Here is a 19,094-nt window from a genome sequence, read left to right as displayed (position 1 = left end):
TATTTAAAATAAATTGACGAAGATTGCATACATTGTTGGGGCTGAATGAGAGAGAGAAAAAAATACATTTAGCAGCAGCGCAACTCGCCGTATACACCCAAATAAATCGAGCTCGAAAAAATTAATATACTTTGAAAAATAAAAGCTTTCGCGATGGAGAATTAGACGTTGCGCGCGTTGCGTCATCGTCGTCATCGAGGTCCGGCGAAAGATATGTAGAAAAGTCATCGGTGCAGCCATCTTTGGGTCATCGCGGGTTTGTGTAGTGTAGTTATATTACGGAGCCGTTGCATTAGCTGTTTATATTATAACATACGTAAGTCTCTCTCTTATCGACTTTTTTTAGGGAGAGCTGCTGCTGCTGCTTATCGAAATTCGCAGGTCTAGCTCTTACATATATTTTTCGCACATTTCCGAGGCCCGGGCTACGTAAATACATACTTATACTATCAACGATAAACTCCAAACGACCTTCTATAAAAACAAACTGCGCAATGTCCAATATTATCGTCGTCGCAGGCGCAAGACTACACACATACACACTTGCGCGAAATGTAAGAATGAAACTCGAGCTTAGCCAATAAACAAAATTTACAATATTAATACAATCGGATATCGATAATAAAAAAAAACAGCGACAGACTCACACATTAAGTTTCTACTATATCCGTAATAAAGTATATTCAAATTAGTAAAGTTTGCGACGAAAAAAGAAAGTAGACAGTTTTCATCCTCTTTTCTGTCTCGTAATTTTAGCGCAGAGCGAGGAGGGGATGAGGGAGAACGCCAGAAGATGAGAGACAAGAGACAGAACGCGCAAAGAAAGAAAGAAAGAGAAAGAAAGTTTATATACGCTTTCCCGAAGGCGTAGGCCATCTCGGTTATATAGCATAAAACCGATCTGGAAACGTAGTCATATTTTTTCCTCGTTTCGCGAAGCACATTATCGATCGCCTGCGCGAATAGAGCGAAGGAAAGGAGAGAGAAAGAGAGAAAAAGAAGTTTAGCGATATGGTAGTGGCAGGCAGGCAGGCAGCAGCGAAGGAAAAAATAGAGTGGATATGTTCGCAGCTCTTTCGAGTCAACTTCGGCTGCTCGGCGGCAGGCGCGTAATATACACATGCATTAAAGTGCGCAGGATTATTAGGAATAATACGCCATCGCTAAGATAGCGGCAGAAGCTTCGTTGGGTGTTGCTCGCTCATGCTGCTGACTTCTCCTGCGCGAGCTGGCAAACAGAGGGACGAAAATGAGAGATAGAGATACAGAGGGAAAACAGTCTTGATACATAAAAAAAAACCTTTAGATATGCGGGTTGCCTAGGGTAACTAAGCGGGGAAGCGAGTCTCCACGTTGCTCGGGACTTACTTTTTAAATACTTTTTCTTGGATATAAAATAGCGTAAACGTGCTGCTCGCCACTCCGTGTATAGGACCTATGCAATTTCTGTGCGTCGACTGAAAAAACTATTTGCAAAAGCGGAAACGAGAGAGAGAAGAAAAAAAAAGAAGAAAAGTGCTTGCGGTTACTCTTGACCTTGTGATACGTACACATGTATACGTATATACATGTGCTAGGGTATGTGTGAATGCGTGTGGATGAGAAGAAAGAGAGAGAGAGAGACGGCGCGGGAGAGGAAAAAAAGAACGAGAGATACAGACAGGAAAAGAGAGCAGGAGAGTAGTGCGCTGCTGCTGCTGCGGGCTGACTTTTCCTATGTTTGTACTACGACACACACTATATACGTTGTTTAAGGCCATTACAAGTCGCGTTTCACGCGCGACATTTGCTCTTGACCTTCTAATTTATGCGTAGACTAAACATTGACCGCCTCGCGAATTCTTGAACAATCTAGTAAGTTTCGTCTGCAAGACAAGTATTATTATTTAGCGAGGGATTTAATGTTCGACAATTTTATAATAGGAATAGTTGCATAGGATTTGGAAAAATTCGACAAGTTGATTATTTCGTATCGAAATTAGTCTGAAAAAAAATGAAAAATAAATATGACAACTATACTTTTCTTCTTCATCGCACCAATCATCAAAACATCTCTTGTAATAATTGGCATATCATACTTCTTCATCATCATATCATCGTCATCATCATCATCATCATCTCATCATCATTATCTTTATCATCACTATCATTTAATTACAGTTTTTTAATAAATAGTAAAAAAAAACATCATGCACAGTTAATTCTGGTGCAACATTTTCTGCTGTATATATTATTACTGCATTATCTTTACGAATTGTATGATTATATAAATTTTGGTGGATTTGACTTGACAATAACTAACTCGGCACAATTTTTCGTTTGGTCGTTGGATTCTTGATTTGCTTACTCTTCCTTTAAAAAAATAGTGTAATCGATCTAAAATTGTTTAGAGTAACAAACATTAGAAATTTGAGTTTTGTATACCTTCATTGTTATTTATTACGATTGTGGAGAAAGGGTTTTTTATTTTTGATTACCATAAAAAATGGCTGCGGTCGAGCATTGTGATAATCGCTTTCACTTTTATAACAATTAAAGTATTCACGATAATAATTTTACAAAATATAAAAAAACAAAAACAAAATGCTGCGTTGTAAATATGCTTCAATGATTATTTTCTTCGATGGCAAAGAAATTATTGTATTGACCTAATATAATGACAACTCTTACAAAAAACATCGCTCTGAAGGCCAGTAAAGCCTGATACTTTTTTTAAAGATTTTGATCACACAGATCGGTGAGTGGAACAAATCTGAAAATTGTATGATGAAATTATAATAAAAAAAATAATAGAGCGCACGGCTTGTATTTGACGGTTGTGGTGACGGTGGCTAAATCGTAGACTTTTAAGGTTTATATTATAGACTAGATTGTATAACATAGCACGCATAGAACAAAATAAAATAAACCAACCAATAGCACTGCATTAAAAAAAAATATCGCGATAAAATTATGAGAGGCTTCGAACGAGAGAAAAAAAGAGAGCGACAGAGATTACCAATTTCAAGAGAATATAGAGAAAACGATACAAGAAAAGAAGATTGATTAACGTTGTCATCCAAATAAATGCTTCTTATAATTATACTTTTTGGACATAGATGATAACGTTAATTATTATTTCTTTCCTTTGTAAAAATTATTAACAAAATCTTATATCAAGCGATCATAATGTATAGAATATATGTAATATTCACAGTGCTTAAAATAAAAAAAATTTAAAAACAAAAACAAGAAAAAAAACATAAATTGCGGTTCTGCCACCAGGTACGTTGGTTGGCAATGGTCTAGTTCAGGAACCGTTTAGATGCGTTCCCTGCAACAAAAATCTGAGTTCCTTAACGCGCTACAGACGGCACATGCAAAATGTCCACACGAAACCAAGCAAGGATCCAGTATGTAATGTCTGCAACCGAACCTACTCAAGTTTGAACAGTCTGAGAAACCACAAAAGTATTTATCATCGTAAGGTTAAAAAACCACCAGCAGAAACTACAGAAACCCCTCAAGACTCGCCGCAGCAAGTCAGCATACAACAAGCACAGCAACAATTGCAACAACTACAACAAGCACAACAAGCGCAACAAGCACAACAGCAACAACAACAGCAATTGGAAGTTATACCATTGCAACATTTACAAATTCTACATGCAGCGAATTCCGAGGATTCGCAACCAGCAGACAAAAAACAAAATCGAAGGAAGGGACCATCACAATGATGTGATGATTATGAGCTCGTTGATTTGCTTGAAAAGTTTAGGGTTCAATTAAAAAAAATTAACCGAACATATATTAAATGTTTCGTCCAAAGCGTAACATGACAAAGCTGTTACCGGTACCTGTTTGAAATTTTTAAAAATATAATAGGTTAGCTGACTATCAGATAAATAAATAATTAATTTTTTAATTGTAGTGATTTTTTACCTCAAGAGTAAGATTGTAAATAATGATAATATTCATGATCAACGCAAAGAAAGAAGTTTAGTAAAATTGTTAAGTTTTATTGTAATGGTGAGATTTATTTAAAACATTCAAAAATGCAACGAACAATGTGCTAATTTTTATTCTGTTTTTATCGTTATGACCGTTCGTCTCACCATTACTATAAAATATAGTTTCTTCGCATTACTTTTACACATAAAGTTCAAATAATGATTTGTAAAAATCAACAGTTACCTTGTATGCTTGCATAATTTAAAATTAGTTTCAAGTCAATTTTAATTTTCATTGATTTTATCTCATTATAAATTAGACTAGTAAAATCAAAAATCACTTGTCTTTTGAATTGATCACAGAGCTAAAGGGAAACCCGAAGCTAAAATTTTAATGAAAATGTTGAAATACATTTTTTGAGATTTTTATAAAAATATTTTCGCTAGAAGTAACGTGTTTGCCTTTGTTTGTTGTTCTCTGGATGCTCATGTAAATTTTATAAAAATGTTTGGTAGAAATCTCAAAAAATGTAGTTAAAAAAATTCTCATTTTTACTGTGACATTGTATTTTGAACAATTATTTTATGTTACATTTAATAAAATAGTAACAATTCAAAAGATCTATGTGATGAATTGTAAATTATATTGGGTCACAAATTACATTTATAAATTATTATCAGTACATAGTATTGAACAAGTTACCACTTTTTATGTTATAATAGACAAGTTTGTAAGATATAGTTGTTATATGTTGAAATTGGTTATTTTGTAATATTATTTAAGCTTGCCTGCGCTAATTAGCATAATTTTGATGATTGAAAATTAGCGTCTTCCATTAGTGTTATAAAAAATAGTGCATTTACTTATAAATAGTAATTTTTAACTTGACTAAGTCGATTAAGTTTTCAAGAAAATATATTTTCAATGTTGAGCAAATTACGAGATTATGTACAAATGAAAGTATTATGATCTAAGAAAAACTTAGTATATAAGTTGCTTATTTGTTCTGGAACAAATGAACAACGTGAATATTTCCATCCTTAAAAGTATCAAAAATAGTAGAACTGTATTTGTATAAAGAATATAACTCTTAATCGACCGCGTCTTACAAAAGTTTACTTCGAACAAAAAAGAATAAGTTTAAAACTATAGGAAATTAAAGTATAGACAGTAAAAATAGTTATTTTCAATGATGAATCGTAGACCGTAAGTTTAGTTTTTAAAAATCATTTAGAACATTATTTTAAATTATATTTTTTATATCATATATTTACAAGAAAACTTAAATTTCGAGTTTATCATATAAACTGAAATGAGCGTAAAGATTGCTTTATATAGTTTTGAAGATGTTAACTATAATCCAATTATTTTATTATTTTTTTTTTTTTGGAAAATGACTATTTTTATCAACTTTAAAAATCAAATTTCCATAACTATACACACCATTGTATTTTAGAGTTGTAAGCAGCAATAAAAATTGTTTTCACATAATTTTTATAAACCATGAAAAGCAATGGTAAATTTATTCATTCATTATAATCATACGTTATCGCCATTATCATTGAAGTGTCAAAAAAAGCTTAACTAAAAAGTATTTCGATTCATCTCGATCCATGGATTTCCCATACAGATTGAGAAAGAGAGAGAAAGACAGTGAAAGAGCGAACGATGCATCAGAGTGTTTGACCACTGCATTTGACAGCCGTACTTACAAAATTTTAGCCGATGACTTTTTGAATAATTCTTGAAAAGGGCCGTCCGGATTGTTTATTTTTTTGCAAGTATTCATTCATTGTACTCACTCACCGATTTTTCTACCATTTTTTTTTTTGAATAAAAAAATTCCATCTCGATACGAAGTATCTATAGTTGTTTCAATTCGTAGTGCGCCTGCTGTGCGAAAAGCGATTTTCTATTTTCTTGGAAACGCGCGTTCGAGTAAGTATATGTAAAGCAGAGGGATTTCGAACGTGTTGTTTCTACTTTGTTTCTATTTGGTACGCATGTTGTTCACGTATGACAAAATGTTCAGTTAAAAACCAAAAAAAAATTTAAGAAAATGTATACGCCTTATCACGAGAGTCTACACTTGTCCACACGCCCGGGGAAACATTGAAAATGGTATGCATTTTTTTTTAATTTTTCAGAATTTATCATAGTAGTAATCATCATTACTTATTTTTTTGTTATCTAAATTTTTTCATCATTAATAATAAAAACTGATTCGGCTTTCCCATTGAGAGCACGAAAGTACGATTGATTTTCTTAATGCGAAAAAACGCGTGATGTATAGCGTTAATAACTTATTTGGATGATCTGTCGCTAAAAGATGTCATCCATCAGCGCGTTACATATATAATAATATATAGCCTTCATTGGTCACACATTACCATAATCAATGACAAACCAGAGCCCCGAGCCTTTTCTCTTGTCTGTCTCTCTTTCTTAATAAAGATCCATCTCTCTCAATATTATTATTAAAAAAAAAACGACAAAGCGCTCATGTGTTTGTGTAAACTAGTAGACTTTTTAAAATGAGTTGTTGTGCATTTGAAAAGTAAAGAATAAAAAATAGATACAGAGTAAAGTATGATTTAACAGTTTTTTATCATCAAACAAAAAAAAAAGAACGTTTACACGAGAAGTAAATTTTGATTTTTCTCTTTCTTGACATTTCTTAATTTTGATGCAATAGATACAGAAAAAAAATGAAAGTGATATTGAATCGACCTTTCATACGAAAATAAATGTCGTTGCTTATTATTTTTCTCATGATCCCCTTTTTAATGCAATAGTCCCAGAAAAGCACCTTGAAGTAATCTTTTTTTTTTTGATTGGACTAAGCCAAAAAAGCTCCCCCTTTTCTTTTACTACCCTCTCTATTACTACCCTTACTTTCTTTTTCCATATAGAAAAAGCACCACCAACATCGTTTTTTTATTAATGTGTCCACAATATTAATTGCAACCGTATCTTTGTTCTTGTTTGTTCCCGGTCCCGGTCTTGCTCGGCTATACGTGCTCTGGTTCGTCATTGTTCTGTGTGTGTACCTACTACTACTACACCTACTACCTTCATGAACGGATATGTGCTGGGGGTCCATCCGCACGTGGAACTATCTCCTTCTCGGCCGCATAATTGGTTCGTAACGGATTTTCTCAAATTCAACACACACACATCAACACACACACTTTTACACGAATAAATTATACTTATTAAAAAAAACGCGGAAATTTTACAATCATATCAATTATTGGTAAAAAATAAATAAAAAACGTCAATTTTCGGGAATGCGAAGGAACGCCTTCTGCGATCTTAGCAATGCGACTGTCACATCCATTACACGGCAGTCTCTTGCCGCCCGGCGTCTGCTACACCTGCGACGTCTGCGGCAAGACCCTGTCCACGAAGCTGACGCTGAAGCGTCACAAGGAGCAGCAGCACTATCAGCCGCTCAACAGCGCCGTGTGCGGCCTCTGTCACAAGGTCTTCAGGACCCTCAACAGCCTCAACAATCACAAGAGCATTTACCATCGGAGGCAGAAATAGAGCTCGGCCGGCCGGGCCCGACTCGGTCCGAAATTACCATCGGGACTCGCGCTCTTGCACCGCCAGCAGTAGGCCCGACCGACCGATTACTCTGCTTTCTCTGTATACGCGTGACGATGACGACGATGAAAATCTGCGCAGACAGACGAAAATTAACGAGCCCATCTGGCTCGAAGATTGATTGAAAGGAAGAAAAAAATACAATGTGTATAGCGTTCGCCGCCACATTCACTGTATAATGTCGCACAGGGGCGAACTGGAGACTATAATGAAAAAAAAAAACACGATGTATTTTTTATGATCGTCGAGCGTTAACATAAATATTACACACTCATACACTCACAAACAAATCCCACACTTATACATATACGATTACCATTAGGATTAGATTACTTACGACGACTACACGCGAACAAATTTATTCGTTAACCATGTGTAGTTGAAATTATACATAATTATAAAACTTTTCCAAATTCCTTTCATCGGACAAAAATGACTCGCAGAGTCTGTATATAAACTCCGTGAAAAAGGAATAGAATCGAGCTTAAAAGCTTGTTTAAAGCGCGTATATAAAAGTAAAAAAAAACGAGATTATTTCGGAACTAAACACGATATATAATACCATTCCGTCGCCTACATTATATTAACCTGTACAGTGTTTTTGAAACGTCAGGTAAGATAAGTAGTTTCGTGTAAAATTAAAAAAAAAAAAAAAGAAAGGAGCTGTTGATTTTTCACGTGGACGAGGTTAAAATAAAAATATTGTTATACGTATTACGTAAAGGTGGTACGAAAAACCGAGTGGAGAGAGAGACTCGCGAAAGTGATGGCAAATCGAGAGTGTTTCATTTAAGTCGACTTGATAAAAAAAATTTATATTTTTTATACTTATTTAGCTGTAGGTTTTATGAAAAAAAATTTTAACGTTATTCTATATTTTCGAGGAAAATACCCTATTATTTTTCTTAATCGAACGCGAAATCGCTCTTAAATTTTACCGGAGTGTAAAAAAAGGTTGCAACTCCTAAATTATCGAGATTCGGGGAACGGGTAATCGATCATAAGTCAAATAAAATTTTCAATTGTTATTATTATAAATTAGTTCATCGCTGATGAAAAAAATACTGCGATAAACGACTTTTATTTATTTAGCATATAAATGTCGGCGTGCTTCTCTAGCAATAGTAATATTATATCGGTGGTGAGATATAAGGACAAACTTATAAACAATATACAGTGCTTCCAAACCAGTGGAAAATTGAAATTAAAAATTTAAGTAAAAAAGGAACGGAATTATAAAGTAGTAGAGCAATCGGACCGAAAAAGCTTTGAAGTAAACTTTATTATGGTTAGTGATGACACGAACTGGCTATGTGGCAATTATTGAGATAAACCAATTTGATGAGTTACACAAAAAAGTTTTATCGTTTGTTACATGAGTATGCCCGCAGTTAGTCAAATTATTGTGACGATTAAGTAATAAGTTGTTATTTTGGAATATATATCGAGAAAAAAAAGTGAGAAAATATAAAATATGTTTTCCCAAACAAGGCCAAAATGAAAGTTGACTGATAAAATATACATTTAAATTGACGAGTCAAACTCGACTTGCGTTTTGTCATTTTGTTATACGAAAAATTATAAATTGTCCATTAGAGTTGAAAGGAAAATTTTTATGGGCTAGTTTAAGGTATAGGAGTATAAGTTCTGAGGTGAAAAGTGTACCATTTGCCGCCCACGCAAAGAATGATAAGGTTTTCGGGTGCGCAGACGTTTTAAGACTTTACTGAAAGCGAAATTCAAATCTAAATACAAATTATATGTTTAATTAGGATCTCATAATAAGGAAAAAAAATTAGTCAAATATTTCGGAAATAAAAACGCAATCGTATTTAAATGAATTTTATGATCAAAAGAGTAATTTTAATTCTACAAAAGACTGCATTAATATGAATAAATTAAAACGCGAATACAAATTGATAAAGCTTTAAATTGAAACTAGTGTTCGTGAAACTATTAAACTGCAATTTTATAAATTAATTTTTTATCATTAGGTAACAGAGAAATTTATTCAAATTTGAGCTATATAGATTTGGGCGAGAATAAAATTATATATTATATAATTTATAAATCAAAAATATTTTAACAAATTATTAGTGAAAAAATAAATTATTAAATGTTTTATTTTGTCATAATTATTTTATACATTCTAAAAGTTGATGTGATCGTTTTAATTTCATGAATCGGTTATGAATTTGTTGAGTTACTTGATGAATTATTAATCGTCTTTATAAATAAGTAACTTAAAAATTTGGATAATAATTCGAGTATTATATTATTTAATATTTGATAAATTGAATATTCGATGAAGATTGAAGGCACAAATCTAAAAATTCGTTCGAAATTTTACTTGAAATGTGCTTACATGAATTCTTACGCCACTAAAAGACAGATAGCAGTCTCTACAAAGATAACTTTAAACTCAGAGTATGAATAAACGCAAAAAAGCCACGGTCTACTAAGCACTGAAATAATATATAATGAAGAAATAATAATAGCCATTATATACACATAATTATTTACTGCATATATCTATATTTTATAGAGTTTTGGTAAGTTGAAAAAAATAGTGTTATGCAAATAATCGTTGCAAGTAAATATTATGGTTCTTATTTCACAACAAGTTGATTTTAACAATATAAAGTTACTTTTTGCATGTTAAAATCAACGCTGTACATTAAAAGTAATAAATCAGCAAGTTATTAAATCTTTTAAATAACTTCATACATCAGTATCTTTTACAGATCGACTTATCAATAATATTCATTATTCAACAAAACAAACATAAAATAATCTTCAGCTTAGTATACTTATAACAGATTAGCACTGAATTTCATAAAAGCACAAACGAAAATGTTCATGCGTACATTTATATACACTTTTATAGGCAGGCCATTACGAATAAAAATAAAATACTAACTAAAAAACTATCTGGGCTGAATGCAATTTTGAAATTTCTCATGCATCATTCTCTTTTTATGAAACAATAATTAATTCTGCTATTTTCAAAACATTGCCACAATTTTTATGCGAAATTTAAATAATATCTAAAATAACCATATAGTACGTAACATTTTTACTCTCAGAATAAAATATATGACATAAATAGTCAATTATTAAAAGTCGAAATTTTTATAATTACATTCAGCTCAGTCAGTTTCAGAAAAGATCGAATTATATGTTATTGCGTGAGAGCGTTACGAAATATGGAGAAAATGATTTTAAAAGAACCTTGAAAATTTAGATAAATTGAGGGAAAAAAGCTTTAATTTGAAATTATGAAATTAGTGAAAAATTTTATGGTAGTTAGAACGATGAAGGTAATGAAAGAACTGAATATTGATAAATTAACATGTAAATAGTTAGGATTATGTAAGAATAATAAAAAGTAAAAGAAATGAAGTGTGTAGAGAAATGCTGAAAAGCAGTAGCAAAAGTAAGAAATAGGGAAAATGAACAATTATTATTATTATATTTATTATCTTGTGACTATTGTAAAAAAGGCCAAATAACATGCAAATTATTTGTCAGCTGCACAAACCTAGTTGCTGGGTGGCACATTATTACTGTGAAAATAATAAATTATTTAAAAAATTAATATTAAAAAACATTGAATATTTAATTACAAATCATATAACTGTTTAGTAGAATTCTTTTATATAAGTTCATATTATTTCTTTTGTAGAAAGCCCGATTAATTTATCGACGAATGAGATTTTTTTTCAATTTTTACTTGATTTTACGAGGACTAATATTAAATTTTGTCATTATTAGTATACGTTCTTCTCATCTTGTCATTGCACTTGAGCAGAAGAAAGTCGACAATACTTCGTCGCAATTGGCCTGTGATACGGCGATGAAACGCGCTTGTTAAATTATATTAATTATTAAAATTATGTAAACGGAAAGACTGAAAAATCGTCATTTAAAATTATTTACTTATAGAAATTGGTGGTTTTTGTACTTTTTGGCGTGCGATTGATTGGATTGAATTGCGTTAAAATTTCAATTTGTTTCTTTAGTCAAAGAATAAGATTGGACTGATTTTTATATAGTTTGACTAATGACTAATGTTACCAAACTGTTTACAAAAAGTACCTAATACGTTAGTTACAAAGAATTTTATCTAAAGTAAAAAAAAAGTATATTATATGTTTGAAAAAAAATATGATTTAAACGGCCCGCAGTAAAGTACTGTGGCTTTTTGATATTTTTTCACGCTCGTTAAAAAAAAAGGGAGAGAAAGAAGTGAGTCCAAAAAGGCCCCCCTACAACTTAAAAATTTGTGGTTTTTCGTCAAATATTTTCAGTTTCTTTTATTTTAATCGGACTGTTGTTGTTTAAATAACGCGCAGATTGTAGACTTCATTTTTTTCGCTTTATTATTTAAAGAAAATTGTTTAATTTATTTATAGTGCACGTTAGAAGATGGTCGAGGGTTAAAGTAAACACGCACACTCTACACGCATTATACAGCTTCATATGACACATGCATTATTCATCTACACCACTTTCACATAATCAGCATCTATAGATTAGAGCATATTCGCGAAAAATGCACATAACTTCACTTTTTGTTTATTATTATAACAATAGACTACGTTTAATCGATGTATAATAGTACTTTGTTGTAACTGCACTCTTGAAAATTCGTTGTTGCGCATTGATCGAGCGTCTGTAAACATACCGTAGTTCATGATTGAATACTTTGTATCTTAATATATGGTTACGTATTTGAGATTTGATTGTGAGACTTGTTTGCATGCGTGCGGCACAAGTGCGGCATCAACGATGCTTCAAATTTATCCATAATCCACGCTGCGTTATAAGCACAACCCAGAACAATATTTTAATACGATATTTCATTCTGAACTGAGATTCAGAAATAATACTATGAAACAACATGTGACATGAGTAAGCAACTTTAAAACAGACAAACAAACAAAAAAAATGTGCTTTTTGTAATTTAATTTACGAAGAATTGATAGACCACGAGTTTTTCGAATTTACCAAAAATTTACATTAGTATAAAAAAAAAAAATTGACTTAAGAATTTCATTATACGACGTGGTTACTTGCCATTAAGAAAATTACGTTTATCCGAGCCGTGTATGAACAAAAACGCAATTAGCTACGTTTTCTCGCTTGATATTAATTGTTATCTGCCATGGTGTTCTGGTTATATTATATATTTATTGATTATTATTATTATTATTATTATCATTTTTATGACTATTATTACAATTATTATTATTATTAACATTATATTATTACAGTTCATATTACTGCTGATTCAAGCTGTATCAAATATAATATATTTTCACTTTTTATACTCTTTAAAAATGTATTCTGTTTGGTTTAATAATTTGGCATGTGTTTTTCATTTATTTTACGAATTGACCCTTTTATCCATCCCCTTATAAAACACGAAAAAGCTGATAGATAGCTTAAAACAGAAAATTTTATAAAATTCAAAGTTATAGTAAACTAAGGTAAAAATTACTTCAATATCTTAAAAATTAATGGGTAATCATGGAATTTGAGATTTTGATCTAATTCATGAGATCCCGTAGAAATTTGTTGCGAACTCCTGCATAAAGTCATATCAGCAAGAAGGTAAGTGTTGGTAAAATTTCAACAAGCCGTTGATCATACTTGTTTGAAACAATTACTGATGTACCTAAAACATCCACAAAAATAATAATATGATATCTACTAGAAAAGATTCTGGTTAATCGTGCAGCAAATGTAAAAATTGATTCGTAAATTTTAAATTTCTTAGTCAAAAAAAGCTATATAATTTCTTTACTTAGTTCATAAAAAAATTTTATTAAGGCTTGATCTCGCTAAAAATGCATGCTTTAAATGTTATTTTTAGAATGCTCAATATATGTCTGCATCGCCTTGCCATATGTATTCGACACTGTGCGTGTGTATAATCTCTATACGTTATGGTGAACGATATGAAGTAAGGTGAAGGCGTTGCAGTGCCATTTGAATGGAATTTGTTTTTTCATGAGTTATTATCATTTATTATAACGCCATGTTTTGTTCATATTGCCTATTTATACTTTTTTAACGTTATTTTACATAGCTTTTTGTTCGAGAAGGAAAAAAAAATCATAATTTGTGTACACGTCTTATGATTTCGTTACGATAATCACGTATTGGAGTTTTTTTCTTGGCATTTTTTATATGATGATACTTTTCGTTAATTCTTCTTGCTCTCTTTTCTCCTCCCTCATTTTTCCTAGACATGTTTTGTTTTATTTCAATTCCTTTGCATTTTCTTCCCAAAGTCCACAATCCAATATCATAATAAATCATCCCCGGAGTCTCAAACCGACCTCCTCCATTTACACAGTGTCATTGTGCGTTTAATATAAAAGCAGCGCAATTTCTTTTTCGCCTGAAGTTTAATGAGACACGACTTGAGAAATTGGATAAAAAGCAATTTTCCAAAGAGAATGAATGAGCGATTCCAGCTGTGCCTTGCGAATGGCGCGCGCGCGCGATGAAGGGAGTGAAAATGCGAAGCCTAAAAGAAAAGGTGGAAAAGACAAGCTCTCCGGCACTGTGTTGCTGTGCTGCATACATTTTTCGCTCTTTTGAAAAAAAATATACGCGCGCGCGCGTGCCATGTGTAGGTGGTGCATATTTATATAGATATATGTACACACCCACATCTTGAAAAAACGTTCCTTTAGCAAATGGGTATTGCCTATTCAAGTTCTCTTAAGTGCACGCGGAGGCGATACTCTAAGTCTTTTCTTCCTTTTCTTGGACTTTCTTCCATTTTGTGTCTTCGCCCTTTTCTCGGGCCTCGGCAGTCTCGTCTCTTATGGTAATACTTTTTTCTTTTAAACCCATTTTTTGCGCCTCCCGAGACTTCTTTTTAATTAACGACGTTTAAATGAGACGTCGCATTTTATTGATGTTTAATTCGTTAACGCCCCCACGAACTGTAAAGGTGCGGATATCTTTTTTTTTCTACACGGATGTTCGTCTTTTTGAATTTTATTCATAGTTTACTGTACGTTTACTCAAAAATGATACAAAACTATCAATTTTTTTTTGGAACACGAACATTCGCATGATGATGCTTAAAATTTACTCGGAAAAATTAAGATAAGACTAAAGAATCTTTTATTAAATGTGCTTTCATTCAATTTTTCAATAATAAAAATACGCATAAGATAAAAAAGTGATACAAGTATAAGTAGGGAACCAAAAAATTTGCATACTAGATAAAATCCATTGGAGGGCCAAAATTATTTGCATTGATAAGAAAAAAAAGCAGTGCTATATATGCGTGTCAAATGTGCGTATGTACGTACGTGTGTGTGTGTGTCTCTCTATGTATGTGCGACATTATGTGGTGGTTAAGGGGTTAAATGTGTTCCTGGGAGCTGCATGAGGTGCATTGTTGTTGTTTCAGTGCTCGCCTCCATGCCAGGTCTGACGCTCAACTCCCTGAACACACCGTCAGCGAAGAAGCTCTTTACCTGCCAGCTGTGCGGCAAGGTGCTTTGCAGCAAAGCATCGCTCAAGCGCCACGTGGCCGACAAGCACGCCGAACGCCAAGAGGAATACAGATGCGTCATCTGCGAGCGGGTCTACTGCTCGCGAAACTCCCTGATGACCCATATCTATACCTATCATAAGAGCAGACCCGGCGACATTGACATTAAGTTCTTTTGAAGGTTTAGATAAGGTAGGGTTCCATAGTGAGTTGTTTATTTTTTCATTAAAATAAACACACTTGTGTCAGAATTTTTACAACAAAATTTTAAAACAAACAAAAAAAAAACATCAGAATCGCCTTTATTAACATTGACTGCTGCAAATTTTTTTAATTTTAGAATTTTATTATAATTTGTTTTTTCTCTTTTCTCTTTCTTTCTAACTTTCTAACTTCGAGTTTGGTTGGTTATTTTGTTTTTGGATTTTTTTTTACTTTTTTTATTTATGCAACTGTAAAGCAATTTGATCAAAGTTTGAAGTAATTTACTTGATTTTTACGATTGATGTATTTTTAAAAAATATTTTTCAAATTTTCATACTTTCAAAAAATTTCAAAGTTTTTTTTTCAAGTACTTGAATTGCTAATGAAAATACAATACAATCACATTGTTAAAACATCGAAGCGACCTTGACCTATTAATTATACGTTTGCTACTTTTTTTATTGAATAAATACTAACTTACTTATTTATTCTTATACATATATATTTTATCGGTTTTTTATTTTTTTTCTTCTGTAAATCTTTTATTCATTTGAATATATTTAGATTATATTATTATCATTATTAGTGATATTTCAGTGGGTTCTACTAATTTGCATGCTGATGGATACTTAAATAATTTGTTCGTAACTTGCTAACTATATATTTAATTTATCAGACTGGGAAATTTTCATTCTAATCATTGTAGAATACGAATAAATATAAAATATTGAAAGAGAATTTATAATTTTATATGGTTGGTGAGCATAGTTTTTTAGATTTAAAATCGGCAATCATATATTGTTATGAATTGAAAAAGAAGGCGATATATACTATTTTAATACCTTCCCATCTTGATTTCTCTATGTAATAATAATTTCTACAAAATTAATATGAAAATGTAACTTTCTTCGGAAAAATTTTCTAAACTTTATTTAGCGCTGAAAAATAATTTACCCGTTATCAGACTGTGACCTTTATTAACAAAATCTTAATAACAAAATATTAAAATTATTATTATTTTGTAATAAATTCTTTTAACCTTGAACTATTATCCCATACCATAATTTATCAGTCGAAAATTTTTTCACCACATCCTTCACTCCAATTTTTGTTATTTGCTTTTTGTTACGTTTATTACATATATGTTTGCTGTTCATGTTCGCTTGCAACTTGTTTCTTGTATGCTTTAAATGTTTTTGTTGCATGTTATTTGTGTCTGTGAAAAATTGTGGAACATTGTAGTAGCATGTTGGACAATTTGTTTTTGTTTCTTTTTTTAGTAAAAGTTGAGTTTTAACAAAAAAAAAAAAATTATATACAATTTATGAATAATCTAGGTTATGCACTTTGCGTTGATGAAATAGCTTTTTTAATAGAATTTCAAAATTTTTTATCCACTAACGCGGTGACAAATAACTTTTTGTCGAGGTTGCTTCGATGACATTATTTCAAAAGCTTAATTTTCAATTTAATATTGAAATAGAAAAATTTTTTTTATGTACCACTTTGATTTCAAAAGACTACAAAATTAGGAGGTGAAAGTTAGGGTGTTTTTTCTGACTCGAGAATAATTAACATATGATCAAATGCATATTTTTCATGTCTTAAAAAAATGGTTTTAAAAAAGATGAAGTAGCATAAAAAAAATGAAAAATATGGCACTTGAACTAACAAGCATGAAACAAAACGATATCATTATCGGGGTGAAACGAGCGCCTAAAATAGACTTTAAGCGTTTTTTGATCTGATTGCCTGTGAGACGTGGTGAACAATCGTTGTTTGTTTGGTTTGCAGGTACGGGTAACGGCCAACAACAACAGCAACAACAGCAACAACAACAGCAACAGCAACAACAGCAACAGCAGCACCACAGCAGCAGCAACTCCATGCAAGCAGCGGGACCAGCCATATCGCCGCCTTCCAGCGCCGTGCCCCTGTCGGTGCTACGCATGCCACCCCCGACGGCCGGCGGCATAAACGAGCCCCAGGAGTGTCCCTACTGCCGGCGCAACTTCTCCTGCTACTACTCGCTCAAGCGTCACTTTCAGGACAAGCACGAGCAGTCGGACACGCTCTACGTCTGCGAGTTCTGCAACAGGCGGTATCGCACGAAAAACTCCCTGACGACCCACAAGAGCCTGCAGCATCGCGGCACCAGCGGCATGCTCAAGCGCCTGCTCAAGACCTCGGCGATCAAGAGCGCCCTGGGCAGCCTGACGCATCACCATCACCATCATCATCTGTCGTCGGCTGCGGCGGCCGCGCAGCAGTCGTTGGCGGCTCAGCAGCAACAGCAGCAGCAGCAAGCGGCTGTCAACGCGTCGCTGCAGCAGCAGCAGCAGTTGCATCAACAGCAACCCCAATGAAAAAAGTGGAGCTCCACCGGCGTACAACATCATCGCCACCACCGCCACTGTCAGCCGCTGCTACGTCGTCACTTTCCTCCCAACAACAGCAGCAGCTACACCAGTCGCTTCCATCAGCACAGTCAGTTATTTTTTCGCGGAGTAGCTCTGAGCGCTGCCGCCTCGGCTCACGGTCACCATTGAGAGGTGAATGCAAATGCAAATGCAAAAAAATATTAACTAAAGAATCGAAAGACACGTCCTCGGTTGTGGTAAGAACGTCCAATATTTAATAGATAAAGGGTCAGAGTTTCCTCAATTTGCATTGTGTGTGCGTCGTGTGTGCACTTCTGCTGCTTGCGATTCGTACCTTGCACCGAAGCGGTCATCGACTGATTAATACAATGCGCACATAATAATTACTATTTACACATCGGTGAAAACGACGATATTCTTATTCTTTATTGATATAAGGCATTTTCATGTTTTGACTAAAGAAAAAAAAAAAATTGTGCAAAAATAATTATGGATACCTACGCTGCTTGTAGGTACCAACTCTATCGCTGGTTAACACAAACTTTGCTCTCGAAAACGTAGGGGTAAAGATATATCCGGCATATAAGCTATAAAAAAAGTTTATCTATTCGATCGAGTAGAATTTGTATAGAGAAAAGATAAATGAGTGAATTTTGCTGAAAAATCGATATAATCGAAAAATTAATAATTATTATCGATGTGTCAACGAGAATCGTGATGGTATATATCGAAATTTTCAGACAAGTATATTTTTAACTTTTGAAATGATAATATTTTGAAGCATGTATATACATTAAACATATACATAAAAATATAAGAAATATATTAGAAATACAAATATATAAATATATATTTACATATATAAATTCATTACATATCCGGAGAAAATCAATTATTCTCTCGTTTGTTTGGATTTTAATTATAACTATAGTGATGATTGCGGAAGATAAAAGTGCAGATGATTTTAATATATGAGTCCGATAAATGTAGCCCTTTTTATTAAAAACATCATTGCTGTGCCATCTTAATTGGCTATTGTGCAATATTATATTCGTAAGATTCTGATATTTCTTAAATTTTTGATTTTTTCATTTATATGCGTTTTTGGGACATAATTAGAAATAATGAAAAAAAAGTGTTTTATTCGAAAGGGAAACAGGTCTTAGGAATTTAACTATGAAAACACGTATTTTATTGAATGGTGTTTTTGAAACAATCCGTATTTGAGTTATGAATATTTATTAAACGACATATTTGTTTTTATATTTATTCATTATTTTTATCTATGAAGAGAAGTAATTCATAACCTAGGGATGCTTTGACTGATGATTTTGAGATGATGACAGCCAAAATCTTGGAGCAGAGTGAAAAATGATAAAAAAAAATGATAAGATGCACTGTTATATATCTGAAATTAAGTACAAATCGCTAGGCAAATATTAAATTAA

At 32.6% G+C, this 19,094-nt stretch overlaps 1 protein-coding gene across 7 annotated transcripts in view; it reads left to right on the top strand.

The window, feature by feature from the left end:
- The window catches only part of LOC106656775 (broad-complex core protein), a 59,844-nt gene extending 41,397 nt beyond the window's left edge, over nucleotides 1-18,447 (top strand). For 3 of the 7 annotated variants that reach the window (XM_023462687.1, XM_023462688.1, XM_023462686.1), the window contains exon 6: nucleotides 17,060-18,447. In XM_023462687.1, the coding sequence (XP_023318455.1) occupies nucleotides 17,060-17,631 (572 nt within the window). In that variant the 3' untranslated portion in view covers nucleotides 17,632-18,447. Of the gene's footprint in view, nucleotides 1-3,264; nucleotides 4,074-7,249; nucleotides 9,442-14,977; nucleotides 15,254-17,059 lie in introns of those variants that run through there. The other 4 variants (XM_014377926.2, XM_023462690.1, XM_023462691.1 and 1 more) reach the window with 3 other exon arrangements.
- Nucleotides 18,448-19,094: the final 647 nt, after the last annotated feature.

The sequence above is a fragment of the Trichogramma pretiosum genome, unplaced genomic scaffold (assembly GCF_000599845.2).
Source record: "Trichogramma pretiosum strain Unisexual culture from Peru unplaced genomic scaffold, Tpre_2.0 scaffold1, whole genome shotgun sequence".
Classification (NCBI taxonomy): Eukaryota; Metazoa; Arthropoda; class Insecta; order Hymenoptera; family Trichogrammatidae; genus Trichogramma; species Trichogramma pretiosum.
Note: the sequence above shows the minus strand (reverse complement) of the source record. Positions and strands in the feature narration are given on the sequence as shown.